Source organism: Odocoileus virginianus, chromosome 19 (assembly GCF_023699985.2).
Source record: "Odocoileus virginianus isolate 20LAN1187 ecotype Illinois chromosome 19, Ovbor_1.2, whole genome shotgun sequence".
NCBI classification, from domain to species: domain Eukaryota; kingdom Metazoa; phylum Chordata; class Mammalia; order Artiodactyla; family Cervidae; genus Odocoileus; species Odocoileus virginianus.
Window position 1 is genome coordinate 27356528 of NC_069692.1, and position 24705 is coordinate 27381232.

Consider the following 24705-nt stretch of genomic DNA (forward strand, 5'->3'; position numbering starts at 1 on the left):
TCACCAGTTATAGCAAAAACTTTTGCTTTTGCTCTAGCCTCCAAGTTTATGCTGGGCTTTTACATTTTCTCTTAGCACTTTGTACATATTTCTGTTATCACTTATACATATATCTGTAACACTGTGTTACAGTTATTTGTTTATGTGTGCATTGTTCATCTTTGTACCCATCAGCACAAGTGATACCTTTTATAAATTCAGTAGATGTTTAATGAGTGATGATTTCTGATAGATTTGCCCCTGCCCTCTGGTTGTTAAGAGATTCTGGACCTGTGTACTACTGTTGGGATAGTTTTTTATGTTTGTTTTGTTTTGTTTTGTTATGGCTGGATTCTTTACTGTCTGAGTCTGGGTTATGTGGGGGGGAGGAAGGCAGCCTGAGGATTGTGCCTAGTTGCCAAGATAACTGGGCTTGACTGGAATAGGCAAGAATTTACCCAAAGCATAATGAAATCAGCCTAACTGTCTCAAAATAGGAAGTAGGAAGTGAATCTAAGACTTAAAGTCAGAGATGAGAACTGACAAGGGGCTGAAGTGGAATCACAGTCAGGAAAAGAAGATGTGATCAGAAATTGGGAGATTTGTCAACCAGCTAGAAAGCAGAATTTGAAAGGATGTAGGGTAAATGGTTCTGGATGGAGGCTGTGAGCACTCACTGGGGGTGGGACTAATTTTTGAGTTGCTGGATTAAAGTTGCTACTCAGGGCTTGTCAGAGATTTTTGTGATCACAGCAGCTCTGCTCATTTTCTGCTGAGTACCTTTAATAACTGCCTGATATAGTAAAAGAGATGAGTTAAAGTAAGTTCTTACAGTTAAAGTAAGAATAAATGAATGAATTAATGAAACAAATCTATCTGCAGATCGCACAGTTTATCCACATCCCTTATGTCCACTCCGTCCATCTTTTCTGTCATCATGCAAATTCATATCCTCAGTATTTCAGATCAAAATCCTGAACCTGGATACTGCTACTGGGATGATTCTGTCCCAGCTGTTCTAACAAATGGGGTCCATTTAATCATCAAGTACTACCTGATGCATCAGTAAGAGACCAAACCCCCTGCCCCCCCCCCCCCCCGACCTTTTAGTTAAGGGCATTTATAAGTTTCACAAACAAGTGAACCATTGTGCATCTGTTGGGCATCTTTTTAAGTTGTATGCTTTCTGAATTTTTATGTTTTTCTCTTTCATAGCTTTTAATTGCTTCATTTCAGTAAATAGAATCTCCTTTTACTATGGGTATGATTCTTCCTCCTCTTTACAGTCACTGACTCCATGATCATTGAATCAGATGTGTATCCTTCCAGCTGTAATTTGCCATTTTTAACAAACCAACGTTTCTAACTCATATTGATATACTATTTATAACCCAAACAGCAAAGTAAGCCCTAATGTTATGTAGTAAGAGGGAGACAACAAGAGTAGTATGTCTTCTTATCATAATCCATATTTTATATTACAACCGAATATAAAATACATGTTAGTATTTTAAACTTCTGTTGAGTGTCGTTACATTTGATAAGAACAGTCACAGCACTTACTGAGAAGTTGCTGTGCACTAGGCATTCTTCTGAATGCTTTACATGAATTAACGCGTGTAATCTTCACGTGGAGTTGTAACAAGCTCCACATTATATACCGGGAATCACATAGTGTGTGATCTGCGGTTGGCTTTTTATGTGCAGTGTGAGTTCCTTGAGCTCCCTGCAGTTTGTTGCATGTGTTATTACTAGGTTTTTGCATTATTACTACTGAGTAGTATTCTGTGGTATAAGCATACCACAGTTTATCCATTCACCTGTTGAATGACATTGGAACTGTATGAACTGTACATTTGTGTACAGTCTTTTTGAGAACATGAGTCTGCATTTCTCTGGGAGTACTCAAGAGTACAATTGCTCGGTCATAGGGTAAATGTGTGTCTAATCTTGTAAGAAACTGCCTTACTCTTTTTCCATAAGAACTGAACCACTTTACATTTCTACCAGCAATGGTATGAGAGATGTAGTTTCTCCACATGCTCACCAGCATTTGGTATTATTACTATATTTTATTTTAGACATTTTGGTATATATGTAGTCATGTTGTATTATGGTTTTAATTTGCATTTCCCTAATGACTAATGACATGTCAAACATCTTTTTATGTGCTTATTTGCCATCTGTATATCCTCTTTGGTGAAATGTCTATTGGTATCTTTTGCTTATTTTCTGATTGAATTCTTTGTGTTTTTTACTGTTGGACTTTTAGAGTTCTTACTTATTCTGCATGTAAGAACTTTGTTGGATATGTAGTCTTGCAGATAGTCTCTTTCAGTCTTGTCTTTTCACCTTCAGAACAAAAGTTGTGTTTTGTTGATAAAGATCCAGTTTATCAATATTTCCTTTTATGGATCTTGCTTTTGGTATTAAGTTCTAGATTAGTTCCGAAGTGTGACTTTTAGTCCTCAAGTGACTTTGCCTTTTTTGCTTTGCTGTATAAAATCTGAATGTCATGATTCTGGACCTTTTAATAACTAGACAAGTGAACTTAGAGAAAATAGATTAAACAAATTAAACGAGTTCGCTAAATTGGGGCAGTGTTAAGTTAAAATACTCATACAGTGCTCTAAGACTTGATCGTGGCGGTGGTGGTGTGGTGGTAGCGGTGTGTGTTTCAGTGTACGTTTAGATGGGTGTGTGTACCACCGTTGCTCAGTCGTGTACCGTGAGGGCGTCCCTGATATCTCAGTTAGTAAAGAATCCGCCTGCAATGCAGGAGATCCTGGTTTGATTCCTGGGTCGAGAAGATCCCCTGGAGAAGGGATAGGCTACCCACTCCAGTATTCTTGGGCTTCCCTTGTGGCTCAGCATGATTGTACTGTGTACATATTTTATTAGCTTGAAAACTGTGCAGTGTAGTTATTACCTCCATTTATACTCATGCATGTTTTCAAACTTGATTCACTAAAATTTTATAAATTTAACTTAAAATTTTTTTTACAAATTTGATTCTTGCTGCTTCTGTTCAGTTTATCTTCCAGGTAAATCAGCAGCATAACTTTTGCATGTAAGGGAAATTATTACAGTGGTGCAAGTGCCTGAGTAGAGAAAGGGTGAGGCACAGCCAGCCAGTAGCACTCCAGGTTTATATTCCATTTGATGTTTTAAGAAAGGACTAACGTACTAGCTGAAAAACGAACAGGGGCAGTTTCAAAGATGACTTTACCAAGTCATTTCTCATGAGAAAGTTATTCTGTTTCTTGGAAGTCCCTAAAATAGTTTGCAGATTTACAGATATATGGCTAGATTAAGTGTTGTGGTGTAGTTCTATTATAGTGGCTTTCTTATCTATCAGACAAGGATTCAGATTACCGTGGATATTGTTAGCATTGTCTGGTTTCATGTATACTAAATCATAGTTTAAAAAATTCTTGTTCATGGAGTTTTTGTATTTTAAAAATATTGCTGTGTTCAAAATGAAGATAGCTTTTAAATATATTGTAGCATAATTTAGTCTTCTCTGCTGAAATCCGATTTAGGTTTAATGAAATCTTTAAGAAATTTGCATGAATTTACCCTACATTCCCATTGCCCTTCAGAACCTCTGTACAGTATTTGAATTTGTAGTCTGTCTGTGGCCAGCTTCTGTTTTCAAGATAAATAGCTCTCAAAGTTGAGTGTTTTTTAAGGATGAGAATATAAGCATTTAAAGGCACTTGGACAAAATTTAAACAAAAAATATCTGTTAGATTTTTTGTTTGGGGTATTTTAGGTCTTTGACTTTTAATAAGGTTTTTTTGTTACATGACGAAACAGAAATTTACTTTGATGAAAGTTTTCTTGGTTACCAGTCTATAGGATTTACTTGGAGTATATGTTAATAGTTCTGGAACTTCACCCTTCCCCCCAAGTAAATAATAATATAAAGACTGTTGAAGTTATACCTTTATTATAACTGCTCCATTTTGGGAAAGAGTTGAAAAAAAAAGAAGTACAGAGAAATTGCAGGCCATTTTTTCTAGGAATGTGAGTAGAGGAGAATTGCTGGTTTTTTAATACGTATTTAAGACTACTTGTCCTTTACTGTTTAGCATATTGTTTTCAAATTCTATAATGTGTGTTAGTATAGCTAAGCCACCTCATAATTCTGTCACTTAATAAGGGGCAAGTGAATCTTGAAAAGATTTGACTTTGCTGAAAACATTAGTATTATCAGACCAGAGTTTGGATGATGCATTTTAACAGTTTTTGTATTGGAGGTACAGTCCTGCCCCTCCTTTTCTCCTGACCAAGTCCCAGTTGTCATCGCATAGGCTTGCGTCATTCAGACAGCCTCTCACCGGCCATCCTGCTGTTACCTCTTCACAAAGTCATTGCACACAATGCTGCTTTCCATTAGCCTTCAGAAAAAAGCCTCTTTCATCACGTCACTTCCTTTGCTAAAAAGTCTTAAAAGCCTCTTCATTGCCTGGAAGATGGAAAGCCCTAAGTGGGTGATGGCTATTTTAAATGGTTACTGCTGTCCCCTATTCATTTCTTTCTCTGAACTCCTCAAACCTGTATCGTCTTCACATAGTGAGTCCTTGATTGTTCATAATGTTCTTCTGTTATTTTCATGTGTATAGTTAAGTGAATCAGTTGTACATACACATAAATCCACTGTTTTTTAGATTTTTTTCCTATATAGGCCATTATTGTGTATTGAGTAGAGTTCCCTGTTCAGTTATACTTCTGAAAAATGAAGGGTTCAATTAGTGAAGTGAATTGCATTATATTTAATGCATATTTATTAAATTTTAGTTTTTCTCATGCTTTCCATATCCATTCAACTGTATTATTTTAACACTATTTTAATATTTAATATGTATTCACTGAACACACAGTATAAAGCCAGGAGAAGTAGTCACATACTTGCACCACATTTAGCTTTTCTTACATTTTAGTTCATGTCTATACTTACAATCAGGTTTTCTTCTTCTTCTTTTTTTTTTTTAAACCAAATCTGGTAAAAGTTATCTTGAAGAAGTTGAGGTGTGCCTCTGTGATTTTAAAATAAACAAGCCAAAAAAAAAAAAAACGATTACCTTTAATAATGGCTAGGTATTTGAAATCATTTTCTTATAAGGTATTACTCTGTTCCTGTAGATTTCATGATTCTTCCTTCCAAGAAGCTTAAAACAAAAACTTAGCATCTTAAAATGAAAAAACAGTTAAGAGTTGTGGTGGGTGTTATTCTCTTTATCATTTATTGAGTACTTAGCACAGGTCTCCCGTTATTCCTAGAACAAACTTCAGAGATGGGGAATGTCCCAAATTTCCAAAGAAACTGGGTGCGAGATCATAGAACTCATAACGACAGTGCTGTTACTCATAGATTGGCTGATTCCAGAGCCTCTGCACTCTGTCACGGGAAGGCTTCTGTCACGGGAAGGATTCCGTCATCATTGCTGTGCTTCTGGAGAGGGAATTTGAGAAAATTAAACCTTAATTTTTTGAAGGAGTAAGATGTTGAAGTTGTTAGCAGTCAATTATGACAGTGCTAATAACAACAATTGTCAGAGGAAATGTACCTATTATTTTGAAATTTTTGAACCTATAGAAAAGTTTTAAAATAGTAAAACAACTAAGACCATCTAAGACCCTTCACCTGAATTCACCAGTAATTAACTTTTTTTCACATTTGTTGTCTCTTTTTCTATACACATGCTCTCTCTCCCCTCCCCTAACCATTTTTTTTTTTTAATTTTTTATTAGTTGGAGGCTAATTACTTTACATCATTACAGTAGTTTTTGTTATACATTGATATGAATTAGCCATGGATTTACATGTACTCCCCATCCCAGTCCCCCCTCCCACCTCCCTCTCCACCCGATCCCTCTGGGTCTTCCCAGTGCACCAGGCCCGAGAACTTGTCTCATGCACCCAACCTAGGCTGGTGATCTGTTTCACCCTAGATAATAACATGTTTCAATGCTGTTCTCCTGAAACATCCCACCCTCGCCTTCTCCCAGAGTCCACAAGTCTGTTCCATACATCTGAGTCTCTTTTTCTGTTTTGCATATAGGGTTATCGTTACCATCTTTCTAAAGTCCATATATATGTGTTAGTATACTGTAATGGTCTTTATCTTTCTGGCTTACTTCGCTCTGTATAATGGGCTCCAGTTTCATCCATCTCATTAGAACTGATTCAAATGAATTCTTTTTAATGGCTGAGTAATATTCCATGGTGTATATGTACCACAGCTTCCTCATCCATTCGTCTGCTGATGGGCATCTGGGTTGCTTCCATGTCCTGGCTATTATAAACAGTGCTGCGATGAACATTGGGGTGCATGTGTCTCTTTCAGATCTGGTTTCCTTGGTGTGTATGCCCAGAAGTGGGATTGCTGGGTCATACGGCAGTTCTATTTCCAGCTTTTTAAGAAATCTCCACATTGTTTTCCATAGTGGCTGTACTAATTTGCATTCCCACCAACAGTGTAAGAGGGTTCCCTTTTCTCCACACCCTCTCCAGCATTTATTGCTTGTAGACTTTTGGATAGCAGCCATCCTGACTGGCGTATAATGGTACCTCATTGTGGTTTTGATTTGCATTTCTCTGATAATGAGTGATGTTGAGCATCTTTTCATGTGTTTGTTAGCCATCTGTATGTCTTCCTTGGACCATTTGATTGTAGGTTTCAGACATCATGGTACCTAATTTCTGAACATCTGATCATGAATTTCTTAACAGTAAGGATATTGTCCTTATAAACATTATCACACCTAAGAAATATATCATTAATCTAATATTATCTAATGTTCATCTGGTATTTCTCCAGTTATTTCAAAAATGTCTTTTGTAATTGATCTTTTTAAATTCCTTTCTCCAATCCAGTATTCAGTTAGAGTTTATGTTTTGTATTTAGTTGTGATATCTTGTCGGTCCCTTTTAATCTTTTTTTTTTCTTTTTTGCTGCCTCTGACTTTTTTTTAAGTGTCCAGGTCAGCTGTGTTTAAAGTGCTGCATATTCTGAATTTGCCTTATTGCCTCCTGTGGTTAGATTTACTTAGGTTTTTGTTAAGCATTTTTAGCCATAATACTACATGTGTGATGTATGCTTCTGATTACACTGTATCTGTATCAGAAGGCATCTCATGCCACCTTTAAATTTCTAATGTATTAATTCATAGCTTGTAGCAATATAGACATAATTGTTTGGACCCTTTTTGATTTCTCAAATAGACAACAACTGAACGGCCTTTCATTCAGAAGCTTTTTCGACCTGTGTCTACAGATGGACAGTTGCATACACTAGGAGATCTCCTCAAAGAAGTCTGTCCTTCTGCAGTTGCTCCTGAAGGTAATATAATTGACAGCATTAAAACATGTCTTTCATTCCTCTTCATTGCCGAAGTAACATAAGAATTCTGTATTTATAAATAACATGTATTCATTACTTCAGTAAGATATTTTCATTATCTTATAAGGAAAAATCTTTTGAAACAGAAGCACTTAATACTTAACTATTTCATAAGTTACTGACACTAACAGAATAAGAAACTCATTCTCTTTAGCAAACTGAAATATGGTTTTAAAGTCACTCTCTTATATTTTGGGGCCCTGGGTTTTTCATTTGTGAATTCAGTTCTGGTAAGTGTTGTATTTTTAATCTTGCATTGTGTTTCATCATTCTAAAGAAATGAGAGATAGTTTTTTTTTTAAAAAAGTGTTAGGTTTGGTTGATATTTTAAAGTTCAAAATACTGAGTAATGGATACATATTTTATTTGAAGTTTTTGTTACTCTTTAATGTTTTACTGAACATTATTCTCTTAGGATTTAACATTTCACAAGGCTAGTCAAAAACTTGTCCTGGTTTATAGTCCTTATTTTGTAACTTATGTTAAAATTGTTTTCCTGTAAGCAGAGGAAAAATAGAAAAATTGCTTAATTGCAGCATAAGAAACACAAGGAAAATGCGGAAAACTAGGGGAAAAATGCTGTAAACCCCTAACTCATAGAGACTACTATTGACACACACATACAGATACATACTTGAATATTTGAGAGGGTGTATGTGCATAAATTTATACGTCCTCCTTTTTTCACCTGATACAATATGATAGTTCTTAAAAAATTCTTTAAAGCCATTTTTTAAAATGCCATGGCCCTTGGTATCTATGTACCATAATTTGACCATCACTCTATCACTGAATGACTTGTCTTATTGTTGGTTACTGTACTGTAGGAGAAATTTCAGTGGCATATTGCTGTGTTTGTTAATATGTTGCCTAGACTTGTGTATGTTATATAGAAAAACATTAAAAACTTACCACTTTAAATCTTCTATGGTAAGAGGTAAGGCACTAATAAATGCAAAGGTAAATACTTCAGTAGATCATGCTGTGTTTCTTATTAACATGTCGTATGTTGGGATGATGGCAGTATTATTTACATGACTTGTAACTATATCACATAGTTCAAGAAGCGTTTAGTATCTGTGGAAATGGTTTGCCTACTCAGTAGAATTAGAAGTAATAGGATTGGGAGGAATATTCACATTCCAGTCTAAAAGACTAAACAAAGAATATGGAGCTCAGAAAATGTGCCGTTTGGCCTGTTAATCAAATATGCTTCCTTTCCCTGGCATTTCTATGTGTATCTAGCACTTTGAAAATACACAAAGGCTCAATAGGAGGGAAGAAGAGGGACATCTAAATACCACCAGAACCAGTTCCAGAAGGGACTGATAAAAAAGATCATTGACTACTACCCAGAGCTATGAAAATTGAGTAAATTTCTCTGGCGATCCAGTGGTTAAGACTGCACTTCCACTGCAGGGGACATGCTTTCAGTCTCTGGTCAAGGAACTAAGGTCTTACAAGCCATGTTGTGCAACCAAAAAGCAACATGTTTCATATATATATACACACACATATATGTATGTATGTTTGAAATGTATATGTATATTTATAAATATATATCTATATATATATATAGAGAGAGAGAGAGAGTTTATAAGGCCTTACTAATGTCGATTGTCAGCTTCCCTGGTAGCTCAGCTGGTAAAGAATCCGCCTGTAATGCAGGAGACCCCGGTTCGATTCCTGGGTCGGGAAGATGGTCTGGAGAAGGGATAGGCTACCCGCTCCAGTATTCTTGGGCTTCCCTTGTGGCTCAGCTGGTAAAGAATCTGCCTGTAGTGCAGGAGACCCCGGTTCAATTCCTGGGTCGGGAAGATGGTCTGGAGAAGGGACAGCATCTCCCACTCCACGTCTTGGACTTCCCTGGTGGCTTAGATGGTAAAGAATGTGCCTGCAGTGGGGGTGACCTGGGTTTGATCCCTGGGTGGGGAAGATCCCCTGGAGGAGGGCATGGCACCCCACCCCAGTATTCTTGCCTGGAGAATCCCCATGGACAGAGGAGCCTGGCAGGCTGCAGTCGATGGGGTCACAAAGAGTCAGATACGACTGAGCGACTAAGCACAGCAGTACTGTCCTAGCCGTTTCTGTTACTGTCATACACATCCTTATGTCTCTAATGCTAGGTCAGTGTTTCCTCAGTATTTCAATTCCTGAGTTCTTTGTGTCATTACTTGAAACATTATTTATGGTCTTTGAATCATGACATAATTAACAGTAAGTTGATTTTAATACTATCTTAGAATCTTAATCTATCTTTATTGCTACCTAGTTTTCATTTTCAGTAAGAGTTTGCATTAAATAATTGTTCTGCCATGCAGTGATTTTTATTTAATTTATAAGCCATCACTACAATCTAGTTTTAGAATACTTCTACCATCTCAAAAGTTTCCGTGTGTGTTTGTAGCTAATTTCTGCTCCTGCTGCCAATTATAGACAACTATTGATCAGCTTTCTGTCTAGAATTTACCTCCTATGGATATTTCACATAAAGGGAGTTACACAAAATTGCAATTGTTTTTCTCTTTTACTTGATGTTTTTGGGTTTCATTCATATTCTATAAATTAGTAGTTTGTTCCTTTTTATTACTGAATAGTTTTCCAGTTGGGTGACACGTTTTGTTTATTCACCAATTGATAGATGTTTGAGTTTCCGCCTTTTCACTTTTATGAATAATGCTGCTCTAAACATCCTTATGCTGGCATATATTTTCATTTTTCTTAAGTAGATCCCTAGGAGTGGAATGGCTGGGTTGTATGGTAGATTTATGGCTAATTTTTAAAAGAAACTGCTAAGCTTTTCCAAAGTGGCTGCGTCATTTTACAGTTCTACCCACAGTGAATGGAGATTCTAGTTTCTTCACATTCTCACCATTGTATGTATTTTTTTGTCTTATTATAGCCATTCTAGTGTTTGTGTGTAGTGGTAGCTCATGTTTTTTAAAATTTCCCTAGTAACTAATGATGTTGAGTATTTTCATGTGCTTTTTGTTATTCATGGATATATTTGATGAAATGTCTCGTGTAAATCCTTTTCTTATTTTTCGTTGTATCTTATTACTGACTTCTGAGAGTTATTTATATATTTTGCCTGTTAAGTCCTTTACCAGACATGATATGTGATTGTTTTCTCCTAGTCTGGGAATTATCTTTTCTTTTGAAGAGTAAAAAAATATTTTATTTTGATGAAACCCTATTGAGGTTTTTTACATATTGTGTTCAGTTAAATAATCAAAATTTTTTTCTAGTAGATGATACATTTATATAGTTCCAAAATCCAAAAGTTTATAAAAGAATTTAGTGAAAAGTCTATATCTCAGCTCCTATACATAAAACCCTGACTCAGTTCCCCTCTCCAGACACAACCAGTGTTGCCATCTCCCAGTAACTCCTCACAGGGATAGTGAAAGTTTTTATTTTTGAACTCAAGTTGTAGAAGTTTGGACTGGTAACTTTAGGAATAATCTTACCATTGCAGTTCATTTTCTCCATACTGTAAAAGTGTGTGTGTTGTGTGTGTGTGTTTTAATCTGTTTAATGTCTGTTTTGCCAAATTCTTAAAGATTTGGGCATATAGATTAGTTTTCCCATTTGAAGTTAAGAGATTAATCATTTTTATTGCTGACAGAGATGGGACCCATAGGCTGCCCCCACTGCAAGCATTTGCCTTCAGTTATTCACATCTCTGCACTATATTTTTCTCTTTTTGAGTACTTTATAGTATTTTAATTTAAAAAATGCTTTTATCAATTAAGAGTAAATTGAAATCACACCAGTCAGAATGGCCATCCCTCAAAAGTCTACAAACAATAAATGCTGGATAGGGTGTGGAGAAAAGGGAACCCTTTTGCACTGTTGGTGGGAATGTAAATTCATATATCCACTGTGGAAGACAGTATAGAAATTCCTTTAAAAACTAGGAATAAAACCACCAGATGACCCAGCAATCCCACTACTAGGCATATGCCCTGAAGAAAATCGAAAAAGACACATGTACCCCAGTGTTCATTGCAGCACTATTTATGATAGCTAGAACATGGAAGCAACCTAGATGGCCATCAATGGATGAGTGGATAGACAAGCTGTGGTACATATATACAATGGAATATTACTCAGCCATAAAAAGGAATGCATTTGAGTCACTTCTGATGTGGTGGATGAACCTAGAGCCTATTATACAGAGTGAAGTAAGCCAGAAAGAGAAAAATAAATATTGTATACTATCCGTATATATGGAATTTAAAGATGGTACTGATGAAATTATTTGCAGGACAGCAGTGGAGACACAGAGAACAGACTTATAGCCACAGGGGTGGGGGAGGAAGGAGAAGGTGGGATATATGGAGAAAGTAACATGCAGACTTATATTCAGTTCAGTTCAGTTCAGTCGCTCAGTCGTGTCCCACTCTTTGCGACCCCATGAATGAACTGCAGCACTCCAGGCCTCCCTGTCCATCACCAACTCCCAGAGTCCACTCAAACCCATTTCCATTGAGTTGGTGATGCCATCCAACCGTCTCATCCTCTGTCGTCCCCTTCTCCTCCTGCCCTCAATCTTTCCCAACATCAGGGTCTTTTCCAATAAGTCAGCTTTTCGCATCAGGTGGCCAAAGTATTGGAGTTTCAGCTTCAACATCTGTCCTTCCAATGAACACCCAGGACTGATCTCCTTTAGGATGGACTGGTTGGATCTCCTTGCAGTCCAAGGGACTCTCAGGAGTCTTCTCCAACACCACAGTTCAAAAGCATTAATTCTTCTGTGCTCAGCTTTCTTTATAGCCCAACTCTCACATCCATACATGACCACTGGAAAAACCATAGCCTTGACTGGACAGACCTTTGTTGGCAAAGTAATGTCTCTGTTTTTTAATATGCTATCTAGGTTGGTCATAACTTTCTTTCCAAGGAGTAAGCGTCTTTTGATTTCATGGCTGCAGTCACCATCTGTAGTGATTTTGGAGCCCAGAAAGATAAAGTCAGCCACTGTTTCCACTGTTTTCCCATCTATTTGCCATGAAGTGATGGGACCGGATGACTTTCATTACCATATGTAAAATAGATAGCCAATGAGAAATTGCTTTATGACTCAGGGAACTCAAACTGGGGCTCTGTAACAACCTAGAGGGTGGGACGGGGAGCGAGATGGAAGGGAGGCTCAAGAGGGAGGAGACATATGTATACCTATGGCTGATTCATATTGAGGTTTGGCAGAAACAACACAATTCTATAAAGCAATTATCCTTCAATTAAAAAAGAAATTTAAACTTTTTGAAAAAGTTAAATTTAAGCTAAAGCTTAGTATTGAAATGACTACCTTATTGTAATTTCCTTAGATGTTTTTTGACAATCTGCTTTCCAAAACATTGTGTCATGTAAACATATTTCTTTATAAGATCTTTGACTGTTGAGCGAGAACATCACAATGAGACTCGAGATCTTAAAACTGTTGTACTGTAAGGTGCACAGTGGACAACACACTCAGCAGCAAGTCCACAGAAAGATGAAAGAAACTGAGTGGAGGGAGAGCAGGAAGAAATTGGTTGGATGTTAATTTTGTATTTGACGTCTTTAAAGAATTGTGTAAATGTTGGAACTTAAAGTTATTTTAGTTCATTCTCCTAGTTTTTTAGATGATTGGTCCAAGGTTTCTTAGCTGCTTCATTGTAGAACTAGGCTTGGAAGTCAAGTCTCCATCTCCTGGTCCATTGGTTTTTCCACCTTACTGTGCTGCCATATATTTTCATTTTCATCTTTTCACTTTTTTGTATACTTTAAAGTAACATTCTGAAATCTTTACTTCCTCTTAACGTCTCTTTGGTTTGTGTTTAGTACCTAATCTGGCCTACATGCATGACCCGTCCTCTCTTTTACCTCTGGCATGATCTTAGGGACTTGCACTTCTGTTGCTGTTGTAGTGTTCCTGTGTGTAATTCTGGCTGTTCTTTTTGATGGATATGAAAATGATGTCTATGACATTCAGCATGGAGATGAAAAGCAGTCATATGCTTTGAGCCAACACGTTCTGTCAGAACACACCTTCGTGTTTTTTGTTCATTCCCACACCCAGATCACAGCACAGACAAGTTATTGTCATCCCGCACACACATTTGTGAGGCTTTTTTATTCTTTTAAACACTATTCCCTCCTAAATTTCTAACCTGGCCTACCTGCCCATCCGTTCTTAAAGAATACACAAGATGACCCCCCCTCCCTTTTTTTTAAAGAGAGGGCAATGAGGTAGACACTCACAACTTTAATCCACAAACTTGCCTCTTAGGTGAATATCTTTGTATGACAGACTTCTTCCCAGACTCTCACATGCTTTTGTCAGTCAGGGACCACACACACACTTCACTGAAATGCTATAAATAGTACCTCTACTTTTGAGGTCCTCTTGATGGTACCTTTCATGCCAGGAGGAGGCCACGCTTCTCACACCAATACCTTATCTTTGGAAAAACTTTTATGTGCCTCTTCCATTTGTCACCTCTTTAGAAAATAACTGTCATTTCAGGATCTATGGGAAGTATTCAAAACATCAAGTCATCGTTTCAGTAAAGAACTGTTTACTGTCTGGTTCAGCACACCTGTAATACTGTCAGCCATGAAGCATTTTGAAACACCTGCACCCAACTTAAATTGAAAGCGAAAGACTGTAAGATTGGGTGCGTGTGGATAAGGACTCGCTGTCCTCACGTGATTAAGAGAGAAAGTGCTTCATGAAAGTTATGTGGCGCCGTTGTCTTTGCTCCTTACGACAGGTGATTCATGCAGGAAGGAATTTTGCCTTGTTTCATCATAGGAAGGTAGAATGTACTAATACTCATGAAGACATGCTTTAGGTCTTTTTTCTTATAATTAATGATGAGCTGCTTTATGTGACTCTTTTTTGTTGTTTTTCAAGTGGCTTGAGAAGTTAGCCAAGGTAACAGGAAATAACCAAAGGTGAACTCAGGTAAATTTTTTTCTGTGATGTCAGCAATAGTTAAAATGACTCAGAGAGCTAAGCTTCTGTAGCAGACTTGAAGTATTTCTTTGTCCATTAGAAACAATGTAACCAAAATTTTTTAAAATCTAAAAATCATAACTTTTATTCTTTTACTTTGGAGAATACAAAAAACTTACAGGCTTTGCCCAAACATATTTTATTTCCCAGTTGTCTAATGTAATGCATAAAAACCTAGTAAGTTAGGATTATAAAAATAAAAGTGTCCATTCCTGCTTTTTTGTTGCTGTTGTATTTTTTTATTTATTTTTGATTGAAGGAGAATTGCTTTACAGTGTTGTATTGGTTTCCACCAAACATCGACATGAATCAGCCATAGGTTTACCCACATCCCCTCCCGCTTGAACATCCCCCACCTCCCTCCCCTTCCATCCCTCTGGGCTGTCATGGAGCCCTGGTTTGAGCTTCCTGAGTCATGCAGCAGATTCTCACTTGCTGTCTGTTTAGTCCTCTGTAGCAGTTGGGCTGTCGTGATCCTGAATTTATATTTGCCAGCGTACAACTGGGGTGTATGTTAAGAGAAAGGCTTACATTTGACGGGAAATGAGTCAGGGTTCCCAGCATCGCTCTTACCGGCAAGTGCAGTCGTCTTGCAGCTTGCCTTTTTCCATTTCTGCCCTGCTTCCCGGGATTTTATTTACTCTTTGAGCCCCTTCCCAACTTCCATTGAACTTTCGGGTTCCCTTTGATGTTGTAGCTTTCATTATTCATCAGTCAATTTCTTCACATCATATTGTCTTCTGACACTGGGGTTACTCAGATGTATAAGATAGCATCCCTGCTTTTAAGAAACTAGTCCAGCTGGAGTGGACTGAAAGTGATCTGTGTAGGAATGGAGATATGCAAAGGATTTTAGGAATATTATCTTATCCACTCTGGAGTGCATAGTAGAGACTAAGCCAGGCCTTAAAAGACGAGCAGAAATCATTGCAAAGGAGGGACCAGGCCACACACGCCACATGGCCACTGAAGTAGAACCCTTCACCAAGGGGCCGGCTGCTGGGCGGTAGCGCCTACTCTGAAATGCTGATGTAAAATGTCCCGACTTTATCTTGCTGAAAGACTTGCTTTATTTTTGTGCTTCTCTCCTATAAAAGTACAGAAGATTTTTAGTGAGGTCAGAGATGTGGGAGAAAGCGTTGAGGAGCTAAGTGACTAAGATTGATCTTTTATTTGCTTGGTTAGGACATTAGAAAATAATTTTAACAACTGAGGCTAGGGTGTCACAATACCCCATGTAGGTCATCTAACTTGAAAATTACAGTTTTATTTTTGACATGCTTTATGAGAAACCACAGAATAGTTTCTATAAAATTAAGAAAAGATGGTATATTCATGCTTTTTCTCCCTAGCTCTGTAGCATATGATTAGATTGTTTATAAAGTGAATTAACTCTTTGCTTGTAATAACTTTTTTCATACATAAAGCAATTAGAAAAAAGAAACATTCAAGTCTCACAGTGTTCATCTGAGGCAGATCCTTCAGTTTGAAGTTTGAACTTCAAATTGGCGCTTTTGTCGGCATGATGACATTGACTGCCCAAAGACATGGCATTTCAGACTTGCCAGTTCATGCCACAGAAACATAAAACCTTCAGACTTCATCAGGATGGGGGTTTAGAAGTAAGAATAATAGTCATTTTTCAGTTTCAGTAATTCTATTTTATAGAGTAAGAACCATTAAAAAAAAAAATACACCTACTACTAAATGATCTTCTAAATCAGACAGTGTGAAGGTACAAAAGGATACTGGAATGAAAACAGATTTTAAATGAGTGAAGACAGAATTACAAGTGAACTGTGGAAGGCACATTTGTAACCTTGCTAAGGTACCGTGAGCCTGCCATGTGGGAATGGTCACTGGACCGCAGTCTCAGCCTAACACTCTGCTCTTCACTGTTTTCTCTGTCCGGATATAAAAGAAATGATACAGTGTCACACACAATGGTAATACAAGAAGTTCTTCAAACTTAGCCCTCATTAACAAAGATGTACTATATTTAATTTTGGACAGAAGAAACTTATGAGACTTATTTGAAACTTGGTAATTTTCTTGAATTTATCCTTATGCCATCAAATTCTACACTGAATTAGACTCTCTGCCTTGTTATATAATTGTCCCTCCATCTCTGTGGTTTGTCCCAATACATGGGTACCATGAACTAATTTCGGTAGTACAAAATCTGTTAATGACACATTGACACAATGACTCATTGACATGTGTCTTTTCTAAAATCAAAGAAATAATTAACTGCTTATTTTCATTATTCTCCATTAGCAAAGATAGGATTACTGGGCCTGTCAGGAGAGGCTTCTGATTTCCGTTATCTAGTTCCTGAGACGTTAAATGAATTAACCTGACTTTTTCAAAACTGGGAACAGATACTTGCACAGTTAACATTTCATCCTTAGCACTAGAAAACAGAATTTCTGTAACAAAATAATAGCACATGCAGGAGATTAAAAGCAAGTCTTCTCTTTATTAAAGCAAGTCCTGTGAGACCTTAATCTGAACATAAACAGCGTGATTATTGCCTATCTTTTAAATAAAACAATTAGTTCTGAACTATTTTGTAATTCATACCTGACATATATTAATAGACCCTGTTATGCCCAACTAGAATTACTGGGTCCTTTTATGAAAACAGATCAAAAACATTTGAGCTATATTTTCAAAGTTGTACTTTGGTTTTGGCGGGGGGGTTGAAATGAACAAGTTTAAGTTTGTAACTTATACCACACTTTTATTAAGAGACATTTAATCAGTTTGTTTAAATAGTCTTACAGTCAATACAATGTTCTTTTTATAATAATAGCTGATTTGGGGGAGGGGTTAAGTTTAAATTTTAGTTTATTACTTCCTCAGAAATATAAAGGTTATAAGCAGGGCAATGAAAGAATTAACATAGACGTGTTTTGAAAATCTTATGTTAAGAGTTATGTTAAGTTAATATGTTAAGAGTCAAAGCTCTGGCAATATTTTGGACAGAAATAACTAACATATATATAAATTTATGCATGGAAAAAGATATGGGATCTATATTAACTGTGATATGTTCATTAAAACCTATACTACTAAGTGAGTGTAGATCCGGAAGAAGTTAATGTAAGTATTTTTAAATGGGTTTGTATTTCTCTGATAAACAGCACTTTCCTTCTGTTTGTGATCATAGGATAAAAGCTCCGTAAGCTTGTATATGTTCATTTTTACTGCTACATCATGTAGTGCGCTCTTAAGATTGAGATCTCATTCCCCAGGAAGCATTTCTGTCTAAGATTAATTGCCCTTTTAAAATCAGCGTTTGATGTATTCCTTTGGCTATATCCTGGCTTGCTTTAACCCTCTGACCTGACCTCACTGGCTGTTAGCGCTGAGGCTGAGTCAGAATCCCTCAGCGTGATGTATGCATTTCAGATTTCAGCCTGTGGTTTTTCATGTCGATGGATTCAGTTAGTTGGCGTTTTACTAATGAACGTATCAGAGGTTAAAGAATTTGTCAGACAAAACAAAATTGTTCAGAATAGTGGTAGTTAAAAAGCTCATCTCTTTGTTTTTCAGAATGATCAAGTATTTTTCAGAAGTTTTACCTTTCAGCATCACACACATTCCAAGATAGCAAATGGAGGCATTTTCTGCTGAACTATAAAATATATATGTGAAGCCACAGATCTAAACACAGTGGTTACAATCTCTGGCCTTAAATTTCTGTTACTCCATAAGTAATATTCATAAGTATGAACTAAAAAACAAGTTACTAATCTGAAATTTTCTGATTAAAAGCACTTTCCCTTAAAAGATACATCATCCATTTCTCTAGCTTCCTTTAAATTCAGAAGTTTCACATATTTAGTTACACATATTAACAGTAAGAGTGAAACTCATGCATCTTTCTAGAATCTCACATAACCTGTTTTTAAAGACATTTAGGTCATATTCCTTGTTGCTAATTGGCTTAAAAGTAATGGCTGAAAACCAGATTTGGATAGGGCAGGCTGGGAGCCATTGCTGACTTGCTTTGCATGTGTGCTCAGTTTTGTCTGACTGTGACCCTGGGGACTGTAGCCCAGCAGGCTTCTTTTTCCATGGAATTTTCCAGGCAAGAATACTGGAGTGGGTGGCCATTTCCTTCTCCAGGGGATCTTCCTGACTCAGGGATTGAACCCCTGGCTCTTGAATCTCCTGCATTAGCAGGCAGATTCTTTACCACTGTGCCACCTGGGAAGCCCAAGCCATTGCTAACAGAAATCTTTAAAAGGCAGATTCGTCACATACTCTTAAGTTCTCTAATAATGGTATACTTTAGCTTGTGTAGCAAAGATGTTTGAAGGTTTTTTGTTTCCCCTCCTTGAATTTTTCATCTTTGAAATAAACTGAGAACCATATCTGAAGTTTATTAAGTAACTTTACCATAGGGCTCATTTGATTTATCCAGGCTGTGCTTTGCTGAATATACACGTAGAGAGCACTACTAGATTAATCCAGAGTGCTTAGAGTGCTTAAGGAATTTTTTAAATTTCATTTTGTTGCTTGCATAATGATTGAGTCTTTGGGTTTTTGTTGTTGCCATCTCTTCCCTTTTTTCCTTAACACATTCATAAAATCTGTGCCACACTGCATAATGATGAGGCTGAGTAATGCAGAGTGTGTTAACGTGAGGCCACATTCTCACAGCCCTGTGCATGCCAGTCACTTAATTGAATCCGCAGTTTTTATATACCTTGTACATATCATTCACTTTACTGAACACCTACTGTGTCCAAGCCGTGTGCTGAGCGCTTTATTTGGATACACCCTTTGATGCTGTATGCAACCCCAGAGATGAGAATTCTTTATCTACACTGTAGGAGGAGGAAACTGGGACTCGGAAGGTTGAGTGATTTGCCTGAGAATCCAAAACTAGTGTATTATGCTGATTTAAACTCAAAAAGTAATGTTTTGCTTCTTAGCCTTAAAAGACTCGTGTACTGGAACTGGAAGACATGTTACCAGTCTTCTGTTTTAGAACAGTGGTCTACAGACTGACCTATGGTGTTGAGTCTTATAATACTTGGGCTTATGAGTAAGATGAGTATAAGAAATGAAATTTTATTGTGACAGTCTCTTTATAGATATATGCTCTCTTTAGATTTAACATGTAACTCTTAAAGTGAATTTAATTACTATTCTCTCCAAAGAAAATGCTTGTCTCTGACATTTATTTGTCCTTTTCTTTAATTTACAAACTCAAGGTATTTAGGGATGACTATTCTTTTTTTTGTGTGTGTGCAGGATGACTATTCTTATATTTACAACATGAATTAAAAGAGGTAGTTTTTTAAATTGCTGTGTGGACATTCTATAGAATAACGACATGTATTCTTCAAAATTGTCAAGGTTAGGAAGTGCAAAGAAAGGCCAAGAGCTGTCCAAATTAAAGGAGAGTATAGAGACCTGAAAATTAAATGCAATGTATGATTCCTGTACGGATCCTAGACTGGAGAAAACATAACTAGGATAATTAATAACTTCTGAAGTGATTACATAATAGTATAGTGTCAGTGTTAATATTTTGATAACTGCTATGATTATATAAAAGAATATTTTTATTAGAAAGTGTACACTGAAATATTAAAGGTAAAAGACTCAGTGTTTCTAATTTACTCTCAAGTGATTCAGAAATTAATTATATATACATAAAATGATAAAGCAAATGGGGCAAAATGTAAACAATTGATGCCTCTGGGTAAAGAGAAAGTCCTTGTGCTGTTCTTGCAACTTTTGTCTAAGTTTGAAATTATATCCAAATCAAAAGTTACCCCCCAAAAGTGCCCTGTATGAGAGAATTTCATATAGAACGAGTTCACTTGATTACTGTGTCAAACGTTTGCCTACTTTAAAACATCAGACTAACGTTTTTAAAAATCTGAGTGGGTGAGATGTGGAGTAACATTTTTCTCCTGAGTCATTTACTTTGTAGTGACATATTTTTTATTCCCAAGTATTAAATTCTAGATTCCCATTTTGAAACACAAAGATATATTTACCAAAAACATGATTTACTTTAGTAGCAGTATCATCAAGCGTTTCCTTTCTGTTAGGGGAAAAAGAATCTGCTAATTTTTCACTGCTTCGTTCTGTTAGTTCTGGTATTGCCAAAATATGCTGTTGTGCTTGTTGTTATTTATGGTAACATGAATTTTGGTGATGGCATATATACATCTGGGCTCATTCGGAAGCATTCTGACTTTTTGTTGTTTTAATAACCAAAGCAGTCTTTTTCAGTCGAGCTCTTATTCTCCATAACAGTGGTAGCCACTAGACACGATTTTCAAAGCATTATTTCTGATAGTGTGTTTAAGCAGCAGCAAAATGATTCAAGCCATGAAGACATTTATTGTCAGGCACCATGCTAGGCACGAGGCTGCAGTGATACATAAGAGAAACTTTACTTCATAGTTCCAAGGGCACTGCTGTCCCATTCTGATGTTTCTGGTGACAGTTATGTTATCAGAGGAAGTCAGAAAACCAGAAAGGTAAATATACACAGGTGAAATATTTGGACAAATATAGGCAATGACCAAATTACATACGTAAAATCTTAAGCTGTCGTGTTGAAGGATATGACAGTCCTGGACCACTTCCTCAGTTGTCCATGTTTAGTGATACTTTTATGTTCCAGATTACAAGTGGTCTCAGTTTAAACCAGAGAATCAGTGCTGCCTATTCAGGTTTCTGATAATGTGATTTGTTGGGTCTGTTTTACGGAGTGAATTGTGCTTACGTCCCCAGCTTTGCTGTGCTGTTCTTAAACTCCGTGGGTCCTCTTCTGTGGCTCCGCGTGTTAGTCTTGTCCCTTTCAGACACGATGTGCGTCATATTGTATTCGCTCGCACATTTACATGCTGGTGCAGGCACAGAATTCTGGATATTCAGCTTTATTCCATACTATCCAAAGGTGACACTGCTTAAGGGAGAACTTTATAGATAAAGCACTTTTACTCTTACACCACTGCTCTTTCATTTTTTTTGACTCAGTGCTAAGTAGGAGGAAGATTCTGAGAATATTAAGATATTTCAAAGAAATATATAATAAGTCTATAAAGAGAACTGCACCGGAAATGTTTTTAAATATTCTAAGAAAGATTTAATACAGTAAAACCTTGGCAATCTAGAACTTACAAAGAATGAATCATTCCAGATAGCGAGGGTTTATCCAATTTGAGTATCAACATTTTAAAATCTTCTCAATGTACTAATACCGTGCTTTCTATAGTATTCTGTATATAGCTTAATCTTTTGGTTATAAATGATTCACATCATTATGAAAACCAATCATTGTATTAATACTGTGATCACAACTGTGTAAGAAGTATGTATAGATGCAGCAGAGATCAGTGGACAAATCAAAACAATGAAAGCATTTTTTTTAGGTTAATAGGATTGTAAGCCTTTTTCAGAATTGTTTTAAGCTATGACATTTTCTGGAGACATTTATTTGGGAATCTTTGGGGCTGATAGTATGTTTGTTAGGACTTTATTTTTGGCATTCTTTTAACAATGCTCCAATGGTTTTATGTCTTCTCATTGTCAGTCTGTTGACTGTCACCTCCCAGGACTGTGCTGCCTCTAGCAGGAAGTTTAAATATTTCTTTAAAAGGGTCTCTTGTCTCAGGTGCCAGCCACACCATGATCACCATACATCATCAGCCCATTCTGCCTAGACATTAGAACACTAGGGATGCAAACGTCATTTTGAACAGAGAAGAAAGGGGAAAAATGGGGTATTTCCCTCTCGAGTGGTTCCATGAATTCCCTGTTTTCCTTGTTGTCTTCTGTGTCCAGGAAGCTGAGAGAGTTAGATGTTGCAGATTGAAGAGACTTAAGAGACAGACCAAGAATTGTGCTAAAGGACTGATACAGTTTCTTGAAGGTTCTGTGTTTTATTTTGTTTTTTCAAAAAAAAGTGTTTGGTTTTTTTTTTTGTTTTTTTACTTTTTGTGTTATTCTGTAGCAACCAGGCATGCTTTGTTTTCTTTCAGGATTGTCAACGATTTATACCAAAATCATAAAAGACACAAAGCTAATCTTTAATTTTTAACAAAATTTGAACTTAGGAAAAAAGTATAAATTGCAGCAACCTTTTAATTAATGAATGGACATCAACAAAAATCAATCAAATTTCATGATTCTGAAACAGAAATCCCTGAGTCAGACTCCTAGTTCCTTCTCATTAAAATTTTAACTCTTCTTCTAATAGTTTCTCTAAAATTTTCTCATGCATTTTTGAACAGCTTTACTGAAAATTAACTTACAGCTCCCAACTGTTTCATTAAACATCTTATTAAGCACTGATCTTATAAAAAAAAAAACCTGATCTTATTTTTTATGACTTCTAGACACATTTCTGTTTTGTATGTTTTAAATATGTATTGACCTACTTCATACACCTGTCATTTTTAATAGTACAGTTTTTTATGTATAGCTAAAATAAATTTTGATCAGTGGGTACAGTGGGCTGTTTTCTCCACTATGGTTTCATTAACGTCAATCTTAGGTAAGCACAGTAATTAAGAAAGAATGAATACTTTCACATATAGCAACAGAATTTTTATCAGAATTCATTGTAACCCTCAGGTTTCTGTTTTGGGTGATACATATTGCAACATTTGAACTTTCTCCATGTCCACATTTCCTGCGCAGGAAACAGACCAGGTTTAACCTGTTAAAGCAGTAAAATCCATTTGATTCACTGAGGATTCTCAAAGGCAGCAGATTATTTTTTCTTCAACTGTTTTGACTCATCGATTATTGTTGGATTTCTTTCTTGGAATAGATGGGGAAAAAAAGAACCAAGTAATGATTCATGGAATTGAACCAATGTTGGAAACACCTTTGCAGTGGCTGAGTGAACATCTGAGCTACCCGGATAATTTTCTTCATATTAGCATCATCCCGCAACCAACAGATTGAAGGATCAACCATTTTCCTGAATGGAATCACCCTTAAATAGGATTTACCAGAGCATGTCACCCTTCTGCTTCAATCAGGTTTGGTGGAGGCACCCTGACCAGAAACACTGCTGCAAGCCAAACAGGAAAAAGATTCCATGTCAGATAAGGGCACTAGGGCTGGTCTTACTTTGCATCACCACTGCTTTCCTCCACTGCCGTCATTAAACCTCAGCTGCGACATGAAAGACTTTACAGGACCACTGCAAGTCTTCTGTTTTCTTGTAAAATATAATGAAGCCGAAACCTTTGGCCTAAGAAGAAAATGGAAATATGTGCCACTCAATTTGTATTTCTGATTAACAAATAAACAAGGGTATTTCCTAAGGTGACCATGGTTGAACTTTAGCTCGAGGGAGTGGAAACATTGGTTTAATTTTCAAGAGAATTAGACTTAAGAAAGTAAAAGAGAAATTCTGTTATCAATAACGTTCAGTAATTTTTTGTAAAAGATCAAATTACAGTAAACCCATCTTTCCTTAATGAAAATTTCCTATGTTTACAGTCTGTCTACTGGTATGCAATCTTGTAACTTTGATAATGAACAGTGAGAGATTTTTAAATAAAGCCTCAAAATATGTTTTGTCATTTAATAACATACAATTTTGTCACTTTTCCAGTACTTTCTCACTCACCTACAGATCGCTGTTTTTATTCTGTGTGTTACCCTTCAGATTGGTCATCATTGGCATGAAATGGGTGTCGGGCATAGGATAACTTGTCTCAGGAGCTGTCAGAATTTCTTGCTGCCAAGTTTTAAATATGTGTTCTTTACACTAAAAGTACTGAAATAATGTTACCATTTATCATTGCTGTTCTATCATTGTAAATCTGTCAAATCATAGTATCTTAAGCATCTGTATAATTTTGCATTTTTTTGAGAAAACCCATTCCTTTTCAAGTTAGTGTTTTTCATTGACCTCAGGTCTAATATTTCACTGTGGTCCCTGGTAGCCTGTCTTTGAAGCATAAAGATTACCAACCTCCAGACTGCGGTAGCGTTTCCTTAATGTTACCAAAAATATTCAGAGGTTACTGGAGTTGTTATTCAAATAAGGAAATTTTTGCTGCACTTTATTACCATGCTTCTGGGTTTCTACCAGCTGAACATAACTTGTGCATTACACTTTGTTTCTTTTGAGCTAACCTGCTGTTCATATTGAATGTCAGCCTGTCTAAGTATTCTAAAAGACAGTATCATACAATAATGGTTTTAGATTCCAAAATAAAAATAAATGTTTTTCTCATAAAAAAAATTATACAAATGTTGAAGTGAGATCCTACTAGTGCTCACTGCTTCCTTTTTCCTTTTGTGACATTTTTT

General features: G+C 36.5%; 1 protein-coding gene across 10 annotated transcripts in view; it reads left to right on the forward strand.

The window, feature by feature from the left end:
* ATG5 (autophagy related 5) overlaps window positions 1-24705 on the forward strand; it is a 195133-nt gene that overhangs the window by 91753 nt on the left and 78675 nt on the right. For 7 of the 10 annotated variants that reach the window (XM_070450029.1, XM_070450031.1, XM_070450032.1 and 4 more), the window contains one exon: window positions 7211-7328. In XM_070450029.1, coding sequence (XP_070306130.1) covers window positions 7211-7328 — 118 coding nt within the window. Of the gene's footprint in view, window positions 1-7210; window positions 7329-23007; window positions 23040-23073; window positions 23172-23206; window positions 23985-24705 lie in introns of those variants that run through there. The other 3 variants (XM_020898957.2, XM_070450035.1, XM_070450036.1) reach the window with 3 other exon arrangements.